Genomic DNA, 22435 nt, shown 5'->3' on the forward strand with positions numbered 1-22435 from the left:
TACTAACCCTTTACCAGCCCCCGGGAGGAGTGTTTGTGCGACACACCTACACACTGCAGCCGACATGCTAACATAGTTTGGAAAGCTCCGATCTAAAAGAATTATAAGAAAGGCAACAAGATCATTTAAAGCTGCCTTACCTCTTGATTCAATCTCTCTAATGCACATGTCTACAACCATTGGTCTCTTTGTGAAGTGCGCTTTTACTAGTGTAGTGAGATCACAGCTGTACACTTTTTTGACATGTTTCAGGTCTGGCTTGCAGTCGTTTGGGACCATCTTGGAGCATTGCTTATGAACATTTAAGCCACAATCTGGTGGAAAAAGCATACAAGCAACAACAACAAACAGTTAGCCTAACATTTTGTTCTATGAAATTGTAATCGCAAAGTGGAACCCTTCCTACAGAGTCTGATATTTTAAGGATCTCTTAAGTGAGTGCATGCAGTATAGGTACACAGTTTGAAGAATATCATCACCTTGGTTCTACATGTTTATAACAAGTTATCAGCATATACTTCAATATGACTTCATTGCAAGTGATGCTGCAATGAAGTGATGCTACAGAATGAACCTTTTCCACTCTGCAGCCAAAGCACGTGTTCTTTTATCAAGCTATGCCCATCTTGCGTGTGTACAAAGTGCCCTTGAGTGTTTTGAGCAGCAACCCCTTTATATAAACTAATCATCCAAATTCACTGTCGGTCCCCTTCACAGCTTCTAAAACCACCAGTCCTTTCTATCTTATTTTCAGATTATCCAAATGTTTTCTAGCTTCTCAGACCACCAAGGCAGAGATTACACTATATGTAATTTCATAAACCGCTAGAAAGCCAAGAAACATGATGAAATAGATTCTCAGATACTGCAAGTTGAAATATCTCAGATAAGCTGCTCTCCCCTTGCACTTTTCCAGGGCATCAATGGAAAGACAATATTTAAGAACAGAAAATATTGATTCTCGCATTCTCCAGTGAAAGCTGTAATAATGTGCTTTCATTAATGCATGAGCAAACACAAGACCTGTAAGCACTGTATATTAAGATTGCCCCACGAGGACCCATTTCAAATATTTGCTGAGAGTACAATAAGCAAAGCTGTCATTTTCTCTTCCATTGCTGATTTGATTTTAGTCAGCTCTAACCTTCTTCTTGCTTCTAATTCACTGAAATATATACATAGTTGCTGAATGAGCTTTATAGAAACAACCTCATATGTTAATGCATGGCCATCGTATTTTATCCAAGCTACACTGGGGAAGGATATGCATTCTGTCATGTTTGAGAACAAACAGAGTTCCTTCAGTTTTATGATTGCCATGAAATCAAAGCAGGATTTGGGGCAAGTGGATGAACCTGGGGCTAATTTTGGATCTGGGGAAAGGAAAAAAACAATGTACTTCCACTTGCTCATATTAGTTTCCATTAAGTTGGTTAAAAATGCTGGTGAATCCTCGTTTGCTGGTACTGGCAGCCTAGTGGCACACCAAGTATTCTACAGATGTTAACTGAGACACAAATAATAAGAGACAATTGAGGCAATAACCCATCCTAAGGAAAGACTTTTTGAAGGAAAGACTCTATATTATTTTTTCAAAGATGATGGAAAACCACCAAGGATAGAACTTGCAAGGTCTGTTCAGGGTAGTCAACCCACCCTGCTTTCGCAGAAAAGTACCACCTTTTATTTCCCAAATGACTCACCGGTTGTGCATGCATGCTAGGTATGGGTCACTTGCAGCTGCAAACAGTGGGTGCATGCTCATCACAGGACATCTGCAGAAGGAGCCTGGTATGTTGGAGAAACTAGGCAGCGTTCCACTCGCAACCCCCTCTGTTACTAATTTCATTTATAGCCAACCTTTCCTTCAAAGGGCTCAAGGATGCCATGCATAGTCCCCCTTTCCCCATTTTATCTACTCAACCACCCTGCAGAATGCCGTGGCGAGACTCCTTATGGGGTCCTCGCCGCAGGATCACATTCATCCAGTGCTATACCAGCTGCACTGGCTCCCGGTGGAGTACAGGATCAGGTTTAAGGTGCTGGTTTTAACCTTTAAAGCCCTATACAGCCTAGGACCCTCGTACCTATGGGACCGCCTCTCCTGGTATGCCCCACGGAGGACCTTACGGTTCGCAAATTATAACATTTTGGAGGTCCCGAGCCTCAAGGAGATTAGACTGGCCTTGACCTTTTCGGCCGTGACCCTGGCCTGGTGGAATATACTGTCACAAAAGACCAGGGCCCTGTGGGATCTGACATCTTTCCACAGGGTCTTCAAGACAGAGCTGTTCCACCAGGCCTTTGGTCGGGGTTGAGTCTGACTCCCTCTCCCCTTTCATAAGAACTTGCATGAAAGTGGCCTCCCAATTTTTCTCATATAAGCTCCCATATAAGTTCAGCACAAACAGTTGCTCCTGGTGAGCATTTAAGGTCCCCAACCCTAATCCGCGGGTTGCCATCTGATTGGATTTTATTCTGATCCTGATCTGATTTTAGGATGTATTTTAATTGATTGCCTGATTTTATGTTAATGTGTTATACATTTGACGATAGCCGCTCTGGGACAAAAGACCTGTGCCTTAAACACCAAAGACTTGGGGCTCAGCCTCCCCTCTAAAAAACACACCGGCTGCGAACTGATTTGCCTGTGCCACCTGGCTTGATGGCCCAAGACGAGGATGCTTTAAGTTTGAACAGTACAAGCCCCCAAAGCAAATGCAAAGCTCCGGAAAATCTAAAGGCGATAAGGAAAGAAGTTTGTTCTGTGCTTTGTTCAGGGTAAAGCAGGAAGCCATTTTTAATTTTCTTCCTCCCACTCAAGGACCTTGGGGGGGGGGGGAAAGGGAAGAATCTGGCCCTAAAACATTATTTTAATGTAGATGGCGATGCATGGTGTGTGAAAGAACATTATATAAATTGTAGCCATGCAGGAGGCAAGCCACCCACCTACATACCAGCTTAGAGAGAAGGTGCAAGCTAGTTGCCATGGTATGTCATGCAATGCTGAAAAGATACTGATTATAAAATTTACTCCGAAGAAAATGGATTGACAAGCTCTCATGCTATAAACTAATCTACGTGCTTACTGGGAAAATCTCCACGTAGCATTCCAACCCGCCCGCCCGCCCCCCACCTGCCCCCTGCCCCATTATTTCTCTCTTTCTAGTGACATGCAACATTGCAAAAGTAATCGGAGTATGCTCTGTTCATTGGGCTTCGCTGGACCCAGAATTTTATACAGTTTTCATCTTCTTGCTTTATAGCTGACATTGCTTTTACATGACTAATAACCACCCATTCCAGTTTTGGTGCTCTTAAGGATTGGATCCTGACTACAGACTGTGAACTAGGACCTTGAAGGAGCAGCTGTAGGCCTATGCTACTTCGATGTTGCCTTCCAGCAAACACCTGTTTTTGAATCTTGATTACATTCTTCGCCTGCCTTCATCTCAGGCTAGGTAGCTTCGCAGCAACTTCATGTGCAATAAACACCTGCCTGCCCCTGACAGTTTTCCTCTCCTTTTGTACTCACTGTAATTTAATATTGGTCTATAAACAAACAAACAAAATTTAAATAAATGTTAGGCCCAGCCCAGCCAAAGATGAGCACTCTAGGCAAGTGCTCCTGATTTCAGTGATAAGAGAAGCAGCATTTTACTCTTTGGCTGAAATCAAAGACATTTAAAAGTCCTGATTGTGCCCACCACAATAATTTAACATGATTTACTTTAGAATAACAACCTCAACTAAGGATCCGCCACATGTTTTGATTTCTACGGCTAGAATTTTATTTTAAATAAGAAACGTAGACTATTTTATTTGCAAGAATTAAAAGAAAACTTTCTGGGCTTCACCTGGTTTAAGACAGCTGTATATCTAAAGAACGCTGAGTTTATTTCCACAGCAGGTTTCCCTCTGAAGCACTGTTTGCCTGTATAAAGTCTTAGCATTATTATGCTCCAAGGGAGAAGACACCTTTTGGAAGTGGACAGAATGTTCATATAGTTTTATTCACAAAAATCCATGTACGTACAGTATATGGATTTGTGTTTTAATGTTTTCACATTCCCCCACCAACATGGCTCACCGAAACATATATCCATGATGTAGAAACAATTCAGAAGAAGAAGAAGAGGAGTTTGGATTTGATATCCCGCTTTATCACTACCCGAAGGAGTCTCAAAGCGGATAATATTCTCCTTTCCCTTCCTCTCCCACAACAAACTGAGAGGCTTCAGAGAAGTGTGACTAGCCCAAGGTCACCCAGCAGCGGCATGTGGAGGAGCGGAGACGCGAACCCGGTTCCCCAGATTACGAGTCTACCGCTCTTAACCACTACACCACACTGGCTCTCAATTCAGCATTCGCATAACAATGTACACATGCTGTGTATGATCAAGTGTGGTGATTGCAATGTTTGTTTGGCTTTTAATGCTATCAAGTGTGTACTGGACACCCATAAGCTGGCCCAATTCATTCATACGGCACTAATTTGTGATAGACAGACGACCACCCTAAGGAGTAAATTCAACCGCATATTGAAAGCTTGGGATTTTCGTTTCAATTTTGTGATGTTCATCTATATACACATTTTATTGAATCTGATTTCTTGGACTACATTTTTGTAGCTTAAAGCTTGTTTGCTTTTGCAGAATCTTCACAGCCATTTCTCTCTTGGATGCTATCAACACATAATGATATCCAACTGGAGAAACTCAGAATTTATAATTTATAGTTTTGTGGCAACCACTGCTGTTTTATGATGATTTTAGCATTGTTTCAGCCTCCATTTTATTGCTTTTTTATGTTAGAAGGCAGAGTGCCAAATTACCAATATACTTTCTGATTAATATAAGAGGCCGATCCGGTTACTTCTCATGCCAATGGGAGTCATAACATTATTTACAACTGAAGTCAGTAAAGATTGAGGGAGTGCATTTCATTATGAAACGCAAAACCTACTAAACATTCACAGCATCAGAAAGAAACAAAAGACCCAAACAGTTGTTACCTGCGCATTTCACTCCCTGAGCAATGAGGCCCCACATAAAGTTGGCACAATATTCACACCAATGTGGACCCCTGAAAGTGTGAACCTGAAAAACAAAAGCAGAAGTCAACAGATGAGCGCAGTAATTTGCAAGTACGTACCCCCCCCACAAAAAAGTACACCAACCACTTCCTCCCCCCCCCCATTCTCTCTGATTAGCCTGGCTTCCATGTTGTGCCTACTACCACACAGTATGAGATACCAGAAACACAAACTTGCACAGAGACAGATTCAAACTGAAAAAGACTGCTTCAGGCTCCACAGAAACGTTCTTTTCAGCCTCAGGGCAGTTCTGAACAAGGTTGCCCCAAAGGTTTCCCCCTCTATGTGAAGCTGTAGGCTTGAGGTATAAAGAATCTTTGCGGATGATTGTTAGAGATGCTAGACACATGTTTCAAAAATGAGATACTCTGCCAAGCTGTGATACTTGCTCTATGTAGTACAGTGGTACCTCTGGTTACGAATGGGATCCGTTCCGGAGGCCCGTTCGCAACATGAAAAGGCCACATCCTGAAGTGCTGTACCTGCGCGCGCACACGCGCGACGCAATTCAGCGCTTCTGCGCATGCCCGTGCGCTGAACCAGGAAGTAACCCATTCCGGGACTTCCAGGTTCGGCGCGTCTGTAACCTGAAACGATGTAACCCGCAGCGGACATAACATGAGGTATGACTGTATAAAATATATATTACATCCATTTTGTACTTCTGTGGAGCTATGAAGTTTTGGAGAAACATACATTTTTTTTTTATCCTGCCCAACCCTGAAGCTATGGAGGTGGACAAAGCATCATTGCCCCCTCTTCCAGCTCCAGACTTGGTGAGAAGCTTGGGACTTGACCAAACAGCACCAAGTAGGCAAACCCTGTGCCCCCTCTTCCTGCTCCACCAAGCAACTCACCAACGCTAGAATACTCCCTTCCTCTCTTCCCTGAAGCAAAGGGTTGAAATATCAAGTTATCCCCATCCCCTCACTTTTAAAGAAATAATAATAATAGCCCATCATATCTGAAATGGAGCAGGGGACAGAGAGCTTTCCAATCCCTACATGGTGTTGAAAGCCACCAAGATATTCAGGTAAATCAACAGAGTCACTCTCCCATTGCTTCCCTCCCGTCCCAGCAAAGGCTGTCCACACGAAGATGAACAAGGTGTCCTCAGTTTCTAAATGGAAGATGAAACTAGAATGAGCACCAAGTGTATCGCTAGAAGTTATAGCATATAAATGCATATGGTACAATTGCCAACCATTTTTCTCCATTTAGCACCATCAGCATTGCATGTGGGATCTGAATTGCACGCTCAATCCTTGTCCCATTCATTTTTTATTTTTCTATAGTATCTTTCTGCAATGCCTATTACTCAAAGACAGTGTACAGTGGCAAAACAACAACAACATAACAGCAGATAATAGCTAGAAATGCAACCTGAGCATTGGAAAGAAAATGGCTGGATCATGGCCTTTAATGATTCTTAGCTATTTCTCCTGGAACAGATTGGTCGGTTTTTTAAAATTTTAATTTAGCTATTCAGCTAGACACAGCAGAAACTCAAACTCAGCTTTTACAGTTTGCAGACTTAAAGTCCACAGTGGTTAGCTAAACTAATTTATTTTCTATATGCTAAGAACATTGTGGTCTAGCGCAAAGCCTATCATAACGAAGTCAGCATTAGCTCATGTGGTTGCAGGAAGAGATTTAAGGAGTTGTTGTTTTTAATCATTAGCCTTGGATCTCTTTGTGCATAGGTAGGCTTCTATTTATTTTCACTTGCTACAGTCCTGAAAAGTTTATAACATCATCATCATTCTGAAGAAAAAACTACCTCTTTCTTTAACTATTGTACCAAAACATGAACTCTGCTGAAAAGAAATCTTAAAATCCCCCCTCTCAACTTCTAGGGAAAGTTGGCCACTAAAGGTGAGAAAAGTAGCCACTTCCTTCTCTATGGTTTTGATTTCCCCCTTCTCCAGCCTCCTCTGACTGTCCTGTGACAGCCTTCAGAATCCTAAAAGGGCAGAACTCTCTCCTTTGACAGGCCTGCTTCCAAACGGTGAATGCAATTTATAGCCAAGTCCTTATATGGAGAACTGGAGATGGTTCCACACCTGGGAAATCAGGCCTTCAGATGAGATGTGATTAAATAGCTCTATGGTCTAAGCCAGGCTTCCTCAACCTCGGCCCTTCAGATGTTTTGAGACTACAGTTCCCATCATCCCTGACCACTGGTCCTGCTAGCTAGGGGTCATGGGAGTTGTAGGCCAAAAACATCTGGAGGGCTGAGGTTGAGGAAGCCTGATCTAAGCTATGAAGTCTAGCCTCCCGTTGCCACTGGCGGATTTAGCAAGTCAAAGGAACCCATAATTCTCGTCATTCCCATCTTTCGTTGGAAACTGCCTTATACCAGTTTAGACTGCTTGCTCCATCTCATCCAGATCTGTCTACTCTGATCGGCATCAGCACTTCCATGTCACAGACAGAGGGTCTTTCCCCTCACCTGTTTACCTTAATAAATTTTAACTGGGGGATGCTGGGGATTGAACCTGCTTGCAAAGTCAGCTTCTACCAGTAAGCTATGGCTCTTCTGCTCCAGGGTAATATAAAAAATGCTGCTTTCTACTTTAATATTGTTTTGTTCTTTGAATTTTCTGTGAGTTGCCCAGAGAACATGTTACAGTGGTACCTCGGGTTACAAACGCTTCAGGTTACAAACTCCGCTAACCCAAAAATAGTACCTCAGGTTAGTAACTTTGCTTCAGCATGAGAACAGAAATTGTGTTCCGGCGGCCCGGCGGCAGCAGGAGGTGCTTCAGGTTAAGAACAGTTTCAGGTTAAGAACGGACCTCCAGAACGAATTAAGTTCTTAACTAGAGGTACCACTGTACTGGGGCAGACATATATGGTAAAATAAATAAAAAGAAGCGACCGTTTCCAACTATTAATATTTATTTATTTAGAAGACTGCTTTATAGCTCCAAGGCAGCGCACACCCACACCATAAATTAATGCACATTTAAAGCACATTGTTTCCTCCAAGGAATCCTGGGAACTGTAGTTTGCTAGGGCTGCTGGGTATTGCGGGGTAAACTACAGTTCACAGATTTCTTTGCGGGAAGTCATGTGCCTTAAATGTGCTTACCAAAGATTCACACAGAGAAAATTACATTCAGATCTGGTACCAGAAATAGAAATAACATTGGGTTGCATCCAAGTACGCAATGAAAGAGAAGACATTGAAACCAGCAGGTCTTCTCCAAGTATAACTCAATTTGGTCCCAATTGTGTTCCGATGGTGTCAGGATTATTCAGGTGGCATTTCCCACCTGCATCCTTAGTCTTCTCTTGTGTTGCTCTTCGGTAGCCACCTCTTAGGAAATTGCCCATGTCTTGGGCAGAGGTTCTCTGAGCAACAGCCTCTGAGGCAAGGAGGTGGGGATGAGCAGCTGAAACCCATTCATGGCAAAGCAAGTCTTCCCCTGCTTGCAGTTGCCAGGCAACACCACCCACTGGATCTCCTCTGATAAAACCAAAGAAGGAAGAAGGCAGAGGCAGGGGGCCAGAATGGCTTTTAGACCCCACAGTTCTAGTCATCTAGAGGACCAAGTTAAGAGGAGATTAACACATGCAAATAAATAAAAATTCTATATTGCCTGCTCGTGGAGCTTTAGGTGGCCCAATCTAAAGCTGCAGTCCTGCAAATGGGAGTCCATAGGTGCAAAAAGGATACCCATAACAACATTCTGGGGTTGGTGTTCTTACCCCCCCCCAAGCTTATACAGTAAAGCCACCAAAAAACCTGGGCCGTTTTCAACAGCATATTCTACTCAGCATGTGGCAGAGCAGCACTTGCATTCCTGTGGTACTGACTGACATTACAGGATTACTTTTCTTCTCCTTAAAAAAAAAGCCTCAGTTATCTGCCACGTGCAAATGTAAATGCCTTATAAGACATGAGAAGTCAGGTTCTGCAGACAAAAAAATTCCATCCAAGATGTTCCAGGAAGATTCACTTCTCAAAACACAGAGGAAACAGCTTGTTTGTTTTGTTTAATGTATATAATGTTTAATGTATGTAATATATAATGATCAAAACAAGCTGCATATTGGCTAAGCTGCTGCCCTTTTAAAGTACAGAATGCAGTTTCAAAGCCTTTGTTCCACAAATTACTAATGGAGTCCCAGTGAATACAGACTTCTGATACTTTTCAATGTCTCAATCATAATGCCTGAGATATAAGGCATCTAATCCTGCTTCCCATATAGCAAAGAGAGGGAAGTGTTCTTATTAACAGGTCTCAGTAGCGCCAGCTCCTAGGAGAAGCCTATATTTCTTTTTGCAACTTAAGTTTTCTATAGGTTTTTTTGAAATTAATAGTGTGATTGCTAGAGAGGTCAGCCTCATTAACTCAGAGCTGTGCCCCTTTAATGAGGATTTCACTTTGCTTCTCCTTGTATTACTTGGCTGTGATTGCAGTGAGAGATACCAACAAATCATACTTCTTCATTGGCTAAAACTGAGAGAATATAAGATGCTAGATTTTACAAGACAAGACTTGTAATGCCACATTTGGTGGGGAACCATGTAACGAACAGAAAGATCAGAAGGCAGATATGTAAAAAAGGGAAATAAATTAATTAAGCCAATACCACACGCTTAATTAAAAAAAGAGGAAGAAATAATGGAGTTCAAATGCCTCCCTGAACACATGGCCCTCTGCCATGGAAAGCCCTTTAACCTGAAGCCAAAGTTTATGGTTATTCAATATTGAGGAGGGATGTGCAAATCTATCCATTTTTTCCATTTCTCTCAGTTTCTCATTTTTCCAATCTCAAGTTCAGTTCTGCACATTTCCACATCAGCTTGTGATCTTTTTTTTAAAAAAGTCCTCATGAAAATTCATCAGCATTTAGTACAATTCCTCCCCAGACAACCTATTAATGTGTGGCACGCTCCAGAGCATGGCGATGAAAATGGGGCCAGAGACTTTCCTCTACACCCCCAATAAAGACTGAGTTAAATCCAAACAAAGAAATGAAATAGGCAGAAGAAACTACTAGCTCCTCATCCTCCAGAGTGTTTATGTAGACTTTCTAGCTTTGTGATTGCCAAATAATAATAATAATAATATAATATTTTTTTAAAAAAAACATTCATGCAGAATTTAACAGAGCTACCTCTTGACTCTGGTGCAGTAGCTGAAAGAGCAATGTCACAGAGACACTGATTTTTTAAAAAACCTCATACATGGATGGGACAAGTGAGGCCCACACTATTTACCCAATGAGCCAAACAACAGCACACACTGAATGATAGCACTGAGAGATAAAACTCTAGCATCTGCCTTATGAATGCTGTCAAGAAGCTGCTTTCCCTTCAGCTATTCAGATAAGATTATCACCTTTGAAGGTTTAGTACCTTGTATATCACAAAAATCAAGAGCAACAAACCAGGACATGAAATGACAAATTACTTTCATATGTGCGGCAGTACACATAAAGATGATACCAGCCCTATATCTCCTTTGATTGCAACACCGCCGGAATCCCTGGTTGGGTGGCATTAGGACTGGGCCAGGTTATTATTGCAAGAGGAGCTTTAAAGGGGAAGCTAAATAAAATTGGACTAATATAATTTTTTTGTTCCAGTCATTCCGAAACCAATGCTGCCCTTTTGGGATCTCCTCCCGGGCTGGGCTGCCTCAGGTGGGCTAGTTGTGGCATAAACTGCAATGCAGCACAGAGCAGAAGGTGGGTGGGCTGAGATTTCTGCCAGCCTGTTCAAAGCATATTAACATGCTGGGAATATTCTGTTCCCCGCCAAGGGTCAGCTGTTTGGTGGGAAGCTCAAGTTCCTCCCAAACTCCACTCCCAACTTTCTTTTGTGCATTTTTAGCATAGAAGCAAATAAATGGAAGGTGGTTCTGCTTAACCTTAATTACTGATTTTTTAAAAGTGTTTTTAAACACTTACCAATACCTTTGCTCATGTAAATATCCCAGAAGTACTGAAAGCATGATATGAACCCATCTAGTTAAAACATTCCACGAAGCAAATACTGCTTTCGTTTCATGGATGAGAAAGGAGAGGAGGATAAAGACCAAGGGCACTTGGCAAATTCTTGACAGAAACAGAATTAATGTAGTAATATCGGAGATGATGGCTGGTAAAGTATGAATCTCAATAGTGAAAAAAATATTTGAGTGGCCTGGTGAAGGCATCCAAACCAGTCGGACACATGCATATGAATGGGACCTCTTTGGCTTGTAGAGAAGGAATAAAAGGTATATATATATAAAAGTTGGTCATTCAGGAGATTTAAGCAATCAAGGTTGAAAGCAATGGATGTTCTGCAGTAGCAGTTTCCTTCAACGTGACAAGGTCACTGAGAAGACTTTACGCTCTGCCTCCTGTCTTTCAGACAATGCTGAAGTTGCTCAAGTATTGAGTCTGCCCTGAAATTCAGCCAGCAACTTTGTCCAGGACTTCAGAGGACACTGGGGACATTTTGCACTGGTGCACTCCAGCATCCTTTGCTGCAGCGTATAAATAGCATTGTTTATCAGCAAGGGCAGCGTCGAGTAGCCAAACATTCTTTACAGCCCTCACTCATTTCCCAGCCAGAGGTTCAGCGGTGACTTGTTTCACTTCCCTGTGGGTATTAAATGTGTCAGCAGGAATGTGAACAAGTGGAAATTGTATTGAAGTGAGGCTACTGCTAAACCGGTACAGGAAGTGGAAGACAATGGAACGCACACTACTTTTCTTTTAGGGATAAAGGGGTGGTTTAAAAATTAGTATCTACTGCACACAGCACAGCCTATATAGATATAGATTCTACTGTAGGGTACATATCTCTTTTAGCAGTTAAAAAAATTGGCAAGCCCATCAAAAACGGCAACAAGAGCAAAACTTATTGGCTAGATATAGAAATGCACAAAACGACCGTACAAAGCTGCAAATGAAAGGAACTAGCCTGGCCATGATGCTCTAGCTAATTTGGAGGAAAAGCTGCTGATGATAAGAGGCTGTGACACACCATATCAAGTCCTTGAGGCAAACGCCTTGGCTGCCTCATTAGAGTCCTTCTACACTTCATCACATAGGGGAGCTGCTCAGCTCCTCAGGCCATGCATGTGCCAAGGCGGTAGACTCGCAAGCAGCAATGTGTCAAAGCTCGATTTGCCTAGGAAATATATATACACACAAGTTCCTATTAACTGGGCAGGGAGGGGGGCTAGGGAGCCTATTTTCATAGCCTTAAATGTTTTGAAATACAGAGAAAGCAGTGGGGTACGCTACTTCTGCATTATGTATATAACACTAATGAAATGCTGAAGGTTGGAAACGGTAGGCATAGAGTTTAAGCCTAAATGCAACCAAGTTGCCTTATAGCCACTTCCTAAGATGTAGGTTTTAAAATGGGAACCCTTACCTTTTTATTTCATTTTTTAAATAACTGGGACAGGAAACTGACAAAGATCAGATGTTGTGCTGTAAACGTCTATATCAAAACAAACAACTGCAACTAACCCAGCATTCGTAGAAATGCAGGGGCAGCTGGGGTATACTTCTTGCTCAGCATTAAAATTGCTTGAACATAAAGCTCATATTTAATGAGTGCATCAAGTTTGCTCCATCGAGAAATTTAAGCTTTTGTACCAGCATGTCGTCAGCTAATGACATCATGAGCAGATGGGTCCATTTCATTCATCAATTTACTAGGCAGGCTTCACAGGCAGAAGTTAACAGAATATTGTATTCCAGCCCACCTTAAACACTGTTTTAAATGCAGGAGACAAAGAAAACTAAAACCAGAGTTAACATCCCCCTGCCCAGTGCTCATCTTATTCTAGGAAGTGAACCACAAAATCTGGGCAGAGTCTAGAATGGTTATGTAGCTTTAAAGGCACCACTCCTGAAATTACAAGATCTTAGCATTCAAATATATTGCTCCAGCTTCTTGATGGCCTGCATCGTGTCTCCTCAGGAGTGGTGATCTAATAGGACATGCAAACTGCAGAAGGAGCTGGCCAGAATTAGATGTTTCCAATACTCAGTGGCTGCAGAGGCTGCTGGTCTGGCCCAGAGCCAAAGAGGACTTGGAAAAGGATAACATTCTCTTTGCAGAGAGCGGAGCCCTGCATTACGTTTAGTTCTGTGATTCTTTTTACAGACATTTGCTAGGGAAAACCCAGCTGCTGAAGCTGCAATTTGAAGGCGAGAAAGGGTCTTTGTAACTGTTATCCCTCAACTTGTTTTCCCACCAAACACTGGGCTCTCCAAGCAACTTCAAACACAGCAACAGAAGTGACCATGGGTTACCTGTATCACTTTTGTTGTAGTGGTAAATGCAGCTCAGGAGCAACTTTTTGCTGGAAAGGAGTTTGAGGGGAAAGGGTGAAGAAGCCCCTCCCCCTACACCAACTTACCGTTTCAAAATGTGTTAATATTTTTTTATTGGAAAAAAAAAAACCCCAGAAACTTAGTTCTGCTACAAGGTGTTGATCCAGCTAGTATCTCGTTTTCAATCAGTCCCTTTGGAAACATGTCTAATTATTTCAAGTAAAGAAAACACTGCATGGTTTAATTTGTTGCCTAGCTGTAAATGTTTGATATAACCTTGAGCACTAATTTTGTGCTTGCATCCAGCTTGTTTCTCTAGCTGGTGCAACCAGTGTTATGCCCTTTGTATGCAACTGGAAGAAATACTTAGGGAGTTTGAAGACTTAAGACAGGCATGTCCAAAGTCCTTTTTGGAGGCCTAATTTGGCCCACTGGTCAGTTCAATCCGGCCCCTGTGGCAGTTCATTTCCTGGGGTAAAACCCTAAAAAAACTTTGGTCGGCCCTCACGCATGTTCACTTCAATCTGGCCCCCAAAAAGTTTGGGCACCCCTGACTTAAAAAAACGAACAAACCTCAAACTGGACAATAGATCTCCCCCTTTGCACAATGCCTACTTCAGTCCCAGGATAACATCAGTGAAATATCCCACCCCCTATTCCCAACCTAGCAAGTGCAGGAGTTGCAATTCCACAAGTTAAGAACTTCTCTGCACTCTCACACAACTTTTTCTAGTTTGTCACGGAGAAGGGCCATTATAGTTAAACCAGATCATATCTTTTCAGTGTCTGGTGTGCCCACTAGCCACGCCCACTTGAGTCCCACAGCTATGTACTGAATCACACCCATCATAGATGATCATTAAATCCTGAGGTTCAATGCTTCTAAATGGGAGAATCCAATCACTTTGTTTAAACATTGTTGTTTTATCCACTTTGTCAAGGAATCTAATTTAATATAAATTAGGTTTATGTTTTCAGAATGGCATGGAAAATTTGCATTATTTAAGGGGACATCTCCTGGTTTTATTTATTTATGTTCAAAATTCCCCTTGCTATTTGCTTTTAATTCACTGCCTGCTTTAAAAAAAATTTTTTTTGATACCCTGGGGGCAAGTTGACTGCATTCTTAAGCACCAAACCTTAGGGACTGCCTTTTCATCTATTAGCAATCATAATCTCTGCAGTTAACCTATGGCAGTCTTTTGATAATGCCTCCTGTGTATCAAGTGTGATGGGGGAGGGCACAAAGGGAGGTATCCTGTACTCCTGTTCCCCATCATTCCCCTGAAGATCTGCCAAAGGCAGTATCCTTCAAACTCCTCTTTATTTTTATTTTTCAAGTGCAGGCTGCTTGGTTGCCAAGGATACGCTTCTTTTTTCTTCTTCCTTGCAATATGTTTCTCCTCTCCCATTTAAATACATTTCTAACCATTAAAAAACACACAACTGTTTCAAATGTTATAAGCCAGACCAAGAAGCTAAAGGACAAGGTATAATATGCATTTAAATATAATGTAAAATGATTGAAGGCTCAACAGAGGCACTAGGAAGGTTTTCTGGACTTAAATTCAGGGTAAACTAGCAAACCGCTGTTTTAGCAAAATGGATTTGGGTGCTCTTCCCACTTGCAATATAAATGTTTTCTGGAAACTGACAAATATATTAACAGAGATAAGGACATTCTTATAGCTTTCATGCTGCAATGTATTCCTCTGAAGCAAATGGGACAGTATCAGGGCTTGCTTTGAGGACTGAAGCGTGAAATTAATAAAATCTGGCACCAATCTTAACTTATGTTGTGCATACTTTATATTACCGTAATCCAGACTAGATGCAACTGGGCATAGGACTCAAATTACAGGTTTGGAGAGGACTGTATAGCACAAGGGGACATAAAAAGAAATGAAATCTCCTGAATAAAACTGGAGCAATATGCAGGTAATTATTCCCAAATTAAATCCCGCCCCCGCCCCCGAAATGACATACAGTGATTGCATTTGAATGGCACTTTAAACCATGGTTAAGCAAAACTAGGGTTTAAAGTTAAGCGCACAGCCTGCTCATACACCGGGAGAAAATTGGGAGAGTTTCATTCCTCAGTGGTTTGTTTGTTTGTTTAGGGAGAAACAAACCACAAACCTGGATTCAGATTCCAAAACATGAATTAACTCCTGGAAGTGAGGAAAGAGCAAAGCGCCCATGATTTTAGACCTGTGCAGCAGCACACTGTGTTTTCACCTTTAAACCATAGTTTAGCGTAATTATGGTTTACAGCAGCGATGGAGAACCTTGGCCTTCAAGCCAAATTAGTTCCAGCGGGAGGCCTAATTTCACCCAAGGTGAAATTCACGCAAGGCCTTTCACCCAAACCATGTCCACCTGCACTATACCTGACAGCATGTGTGATGTCAGCTAAAGATGTGACTGCAAAGGAACAATCAGGAGCCCTACTGTGTGCTCCCAATTGCTCCTTAGCAGCTGATTGGTGCTGACAGCAAGCCCTGCTTACACACTGCATACATAAATATGGTATGTATATAAAGCCAACTGGGAACTCCATACTTACAGTCAATCCCAAGTATTCAAAACACATCATATATATGAAGGGTTTGGAATCCATAAGGCAGGGCTAGCCTATATGGTGCCCCCTAGAAGTTGCTGGCCTGCCAACATAGCAGTTCGAAAGCACGTCAAAGTGCAAGTAGATAAATAGGTACTGCTCTGACGGGAAGGTAAACAGCGTTTCTGTGCTCTGCTTTTGCCAGAAGCGGCTTAGTCATGCTGGCCACATGACCTGGAAAAACTGCCTGCGGACAAACATCGGCTCCCTCGGCCAGTAAAGCAAGATGAGCGCCGCAACCCCAGAGTCGTCCACGATTGGACATAACTGTCAGGGGTCCTTTACCCATAGTTGCCAAGTCTCCTGCTGAAAAATGCGGGATCAGCAGTGGCGCGGCACCGGAAGTCACTTCTACGCATGTCTGGACATGCATAGAAGCGACTTCCGGTGCCGCGCTACCCATGTATGGGCACTGGAAATCGGGCGGCACCAGGACCCAAAATGGAGCCTCCCTGGCAGGTAGGAAATCCGGGGGATTTACGGGATTTTTTCCAATCCGAGCTGCCAGCAGGAAACGGTTTAAAATACGGGGGTTTCCCGCGAAAAACGGGAGACTTGGCAGCTATGACTTTACCTTTACCTTTTAAGAAGTTGCTGGACTACAACTCTCAGCATCCCTGACCACTGCTCACGCTGATTGGGGCTGATGGAGTCCAACAACATCCGGAGGGCCCCATTCTGACTCCACCTGCTGTGAGTCGGTATTATTACCATCCCAATTGCAAATAGGGAGAGAGTGGCTTGTCTGGAAGCCACCGAGTGAGTTCATAGCAGACGTGAGAACCAGGAACTTGCCAATCTGTAGCTCCTTCTCTGAAACCATTATGTCCCACTAGCTCTCTAGATTTCAGCTCGGCTTTACTACAATAAAGCACCACAACAGCGGGTTTCATATGTGTCTCCAGTCCAGAGCTCTGTGTATATTCAGATGTGTGCACACAAGTATTCTGATTCATGATGAACATGTGTGCAATGCATTCCCAAAGAGTGAGCTTTGTATATGCAATGGAGCATTCATGCCTAAAACTGATTACTGGATCAGAGCACCTGAGCACTGACTGCTTTCAAAAACAAGGAATACAGATATTTCACTTCGGGAGGAGTGTGGGCCAAATTTTTACCCTGACCCCTAATGGCAACCTCTTTTCTAACATAAAACCTACTGCGGTCTACCAGTTTCTGTTCTTTTGGAATAAGGCAATGAGTAAGTCCTCATTCTGTTTACAAGACCTTAATTAAAGCACCCATTCAATCAGAGGGATGTAATGAATTATCTACAACTATCATCAGCTCAGTGTACACATCTCAAGAAGATAATTTTAAGGGTTCCCAAGAAATAGTGAAGAAGACAATTGTATGGTGTGTTTTTTTTTAAAATAGTAATAATCAAAAAATAATAATAATCAGAAGCTACATAAGAAAACCATGTGGGTCTCTGAGAGTCACCGGCATTAAGAGCCCTATGGTAACAACATGCTCTTTTCATCACAGTCAATTCATTAATGAAGGAGTGGGGGGGGGGAGAGAAATGAGCTAGGAAGCAGGAAAATATAGACCATCTGCTCTGCCCAGATGCAATAAAAGCATGCTTCTGGCATCTAACACTACTTAATGACAATGCACAGAGATAAGATCAATAAATCCGTTGATCAAAGATCAAGTCTCTCTCACACAAAATCTTTATGTACCTCTGAACTAAAAGCCAGAATTTAGCTAAAATATTTCCCTAGAGTTTTTTACTTGTTCATACACACCCAACTACCGTGCTAAGATTAGGAATCAATCAAATTAATTCTATACACAATGTTACTTTACTGAAGGGATACTGCTAGGGTGATTTTTGCCTAGCTTCAGAATGGAACACACAGACAAACAAATAACCAACCAACAGCCCCAAACAAATCTGGAATAGCTGCCCAGGAATAGGTATAATAAAAGAGTTGAACTCCTTACCTTGAAACTGTGAACCTTTTCATATTTTGGAATGTGTTCGTTTTCTTTCAGAGTTGCTCTTCTGACAAGTGATGTCAGCTGCGAATAAGCAAAGAGTTTAAGAGGTTGCCAGATTGTCACAGATGACTTTTGAAAGCCCAGCCGCATTCCCAAGGCTGCCATCAATAAATCTCTTTGACGGCTCTCCTGTTTGGAGTTGTGAACGGCAGATCTATTAGCTTTTTGCCCTGACCAAGACTCTTTGGATGGCATTTTGGAAGAACTGGCAGGCGAAAACCGAAACCAAAAAACCAAAAAGCCCAAACACCAAAAATAAAATAAAAACAAGAACTTTGCACAGATCTCAATTTGAGTTAAAAGCAAAATAAAAGCAGCATTATTACCCTGAAGCCTAAACTGAGCTGAAGAAGGGCATCATTGATGCAATTACTATCTTACTTTAAAAGAAAAATCTGGTTTTGCTGTGGTTTCTTCTCTCTTGAGGGCTTTTTTTTTTTTAAAGCTTTCTAATTCAAGCCTGAAAACTTATGGGTCTGAATGTAAACAAAAGCAGAGTCCCTATTAACAAAAGAAATCCCAGAAAGTCTTCATCCATTTAGAAAGCTATGCAGTGGATGCAGAAGAGGCAGTTTTCTGGACTCTTTTCTTCCCTATTCAACCATACTGATGACCATTTTGTATCAAAAGATGCTCACATACTGCATATAATCAGTTTCCAGTTAACAGACACTCTGCTAACCTCAGTCTAGCAAGGAGAGGGAGGAGGGGGCGGGCTTTAGCCGGCAGCAATGAATCTGACTGGTTGGAGTTAGACGGCATGCAACCAACGAAGAGCCTGCGATAGAATTTAAGCAGCGTGGTGCTCAAGCTCACTCATCCCCCTCCCAGAGGAGACTTTCTTGCTGGCTCAAGAGAAAAAAGGAAAAAAAAATCAGCAGGAAGATAATGAGCGATGAATGAGTCATTGCAAAATGGCATCTCTGCCATTTAAAAACTAAGGAGATTGCTCTTCAGTTTTAATGCCTGGAAATGTAGTGCAAGCAGGAAAGGAAGGAAAGCTGCATATTACATTGAGACAGATGAACACAAATCCTATTGCTCATGACTATTCTCACACGCACCTCCCTTTACCTTTTTACAACAATTTCACGGTAACACAAAATGCCTTTTCTTTTGCACTTGTCGTGTACTTTGCTCAGTCCCTTTTTTTCGTAAAAGGCTGTCACCATCGCTTTCCTCTTCACCAACATCTTACATCTTGTATAATGATTCCCCACAGCATCCAAATGAGTTGGGACGATGGTACTGAAATGGGATTAGTGGTTGAGCTGGATGCCCCAAATGTCCTTTTCCAGCAAGTGATGGAAGTGTGGCAACTGATTGTAAGAATTATACTAGAATTAGCTGGCCCTGCCAAGTTGCTGTGGCTCATCCATGTGATTTCCCCCCCCCTGTGCCGACCCATGATGTATCCCACCCTCTCCTCCCCCCGCCCCGGCTTATCCCTGTGATTCCCCCCACCCTGTCCCGACCCATGACGTATCACACCCCCTCTTCCCCCCACCCCCGGCTCATCCCTGTGACTGGCCCCACTGTGTGCCCCTCAAGCCCCACCTCCAAGCCCCACCCAGGCGAGTCAGTACCTCCATTCGGCCTAGTCTGTAAAGGCTTTGGCCTAGTATATAAATGGGAGCCGAGGTGCTGTTGAGAGGGGAGTTTTTATAGGTGCAGTACCAGTGTAGGCGCCGCTAGAGGGCGCTGGTTTGCAACCTGGTTCTTTCCCCAGCATGCATTTTCGTCTGAGTGGTGTGTTTTGAAACACGGGGTTTTGGGGTTTTTACCTGGCACAGGTGTGACATCTGTCTTTGAAAACGGTACAGGGTCGCTCTCATATTCGCATGCGGCATTGTGTCAAAATTTGAATGCAATTGGTCAAGCGATTTTGGTGAAACATGGATACTAACGGACATGGTCAGTTTACACATATACATACATACATACATATATATATATATAGAGAGAGAGAGAGAGAGAGAGAGAGATGATCAAACTACCATGAGTGCTGGAGGTTGCTTTGATACCCTGTTTCCCCTTTTTTAATACGTAGTCATAAAGTAAGCCATGGCAGGGTTTTTAAGCATTTGAGAAATATAAGACATACCCCCAAAATAAGCCATACTTCCACGCCGCGGAAACCAACCCCCACAGGCACCTCCACTCACAGAGTTACTCCATGCGGCCAGCACTGCAGGAGCGCGATCAGCTGTGAAGCGGCGCTCCAAGAGCTCCGCTTAACAGCTGATCACGCTCCCGCCTTGCTGGCTGCATCCCCGCACTCCGCCTTCTCGTCCACCGCCATCCCTGCTGCTTCCATGCTTGCCGCCACCGCTGGGCTCACTGCTTCTTCCTTGCCTGGCCCGGCCAAGGAGCTTGGAGCGCCCTGCAGTGGCCTCCGCCTGGCCCGGCCAAGGATGCCTGCCGCCCCACCACCCGGAACCAGTGGCTGCTGCAGCGCCAACCACTCAAGACAGCCCAGCAGCACCCTGAGCCGTAAAAACCGTACCAGTAATAAAAAATAATACATCCCACCGAAAGTAAGCCACCCTGTGTTTTTTTGAGGCAAAAAAGTTATAAGACAGTGTCTTAAAAAAGGGGAAACACGGTAGGCCCGGCAAACTGGACAAAGCAGCCATCCTTTGGCTTAGTTTTCATGTTCTGGAAGGGTCCAACATTTTGGAAAGGGAGCTCACCTTCTGAGTCCCTCTTCCCAGGTGTGGAATGTGGTATTTCTGTGTGTGAAAGTCAAGATGCCACAGGCTGAGAGTGGCTCACCAGAAACTTAGCAAGGATGGAGGAAGTAAGTAAGAGAAAAGGTTCTCATGTGAATCAGTAACTGGTTAAGAAACAGGAACTAGAAAGCAGGAATAAGTGGATATTTCTCTCTCTACTGATGGATCAAGAATTAGAATGAGCAGTGAGGGCTTGAAGATACCAAAAATGTAAAGGGAGGTTGAAACAGAAAGGAATTGCCAGGAGCTCCTAATCACTGTCTCAAAACTGGGCAAATGGGCAGTAGATTGGCAAATGCAATTCAATGTTTTTGTTCTTGTTTTTCTTATGCATTTTGTGTGGGGGTTTTTATATTGTATGCTGTGGGCTGCTGCAAGATTTACAGCTGAAGAGTGGTATACAAATTTAATAAATGATAAATAATAAATGAAATTGACTGGGCCTGATTTTTATACCTCTGTGAATGTACCTGCCAAGTGCATGTAACATGCTCTCGAATTTAATGCTACAGCTACCATATATTTATAAAGGAAGGGGTGGCATGATTAACACGTGGGGAAGCATTCAGGTGAACAATAAACTAGAAGCATTTAATTTTTCCTCCCCCACTACTGGAATGCACTTTCAAGTTTGTTAAACTCATTGTATGTTGTATCCAATTTTCGAGGCTACTTTGCATTTTGTACTTAGTAATTGATACCTGAATGCAAAACGCACACAGCCTCTATCAGCTGAGAATGGCAATTTTTACATCTCAACTGTTCATAGCAAAATACTTGGGAAGAAGGAGTCCAAGTCTTTCCCATTCATTACTTCCCCATTATTCTTTAAGAAAAGCAGTGACTTGAAGTATACATGAGCCACTCTCATTTCATGTGTGGTGCACAGATTTTGTACTGTGGTTAATTTGGGATTGAATAAATCTTAGATAGGGCTGCCATATTTCAAAAAGTGAAGATCCAGACACAAAAGTTGTTGAGCTTGTTTTAAAGCTATTCTTTCCCAAGGAAATTCGCCAAAGTATCAACACTTCCGATATAAGCTGCCATATGCCTGGGTTTTCCTGGACATTTTTACTGATTTTTGAAAACCCCACCCGAACACTATTTTTGAAGGATGAATCCTGGCTAAGTCTGGGAAATTCCGGACATATGGCAGTTTATATTAGGTGTTAGCTTTGAGACAATGCAGATGTGTTGTGGCAAGAATTCTCTTAGAAAGGCATCTGCATGAGAGTTGGGGGATTTTTTTTAAGAGAACGTTTGCTATCTGGGGCTTTGATAGTTACTTGTATTAAAACAGTAGTTTTCTCTTTTTAAATCTACTGCCTTGTTAATCAATGCATGCTTTATTTCATTTTAAATAACTTATTATATCTTGTAGCCCTAGTGAAGAGGTTTCATTTCACACCTGACTGGGGAATATTTGGTCACAAGAAAAAAATGGCTGACAGGACAAGCTATTTCTGCCAAAATTGGTGGTGGTGGAATAGCTATGAAATAAACCTGATATTGATCATGATCTCCACATAAGATAAAATTTTAAAATGCCACTTGTGCTACAAACTTCCATCAAGCAGCTGTCCCTATGGATCTATTTCTAAGGCAAGGGGATTGAAAAAGTCACTCGTAGAGAATAAGGCATGGCTTTGTTTACAGTGGTAATGCAATGGGTTGTAT

At 42.5% G+C, this 22435-nt stretch overlaps 1 protein-coding gene across 2 annotated transcripts in view; it reads right to left on the reverse strand.

Moving 5' to 3' along the window:
• Positions 1-22435, reverse strand: part of CHN1 (chimerin 1) — a 90917-nt gene that overhangs the window by 12651 nt on the left and 55831 nt on the right. For both annotated transcript variants that reach the window (XM_035134957.3, XM_088660232.1), the window contains 3 exons: positions 17967-18044; positions 5015-5099; positions 141-314 (listed from right to left, as the gene is read on the reverse strand). In XM_035134957.3, the coding sequence (XP_034990848.1) occupies positions 141-314; positions 5015-5099; positions 17967-18044 (337 nt within the window). The remainder of the gene's footprint in view (positions 1-140; positions 315-5014; positions 5100-17966; positions 18045-22435) is intronic.

The sequence above is a fragment of the Zootoca vivipara genome, chromosome 1 (genome assembly GCF_965207765.1).
Source record: "Zootoca vivipara chromosome 1, rZooViv2.hap1.1, whole genome shotgun sequence".
Taxonomy (NCBI): Eukaryota; Metazoa; Chordata; class Lepidosauria; order Squamata; family Lacertidae; genus Zootoca; species Zootoca vivipara.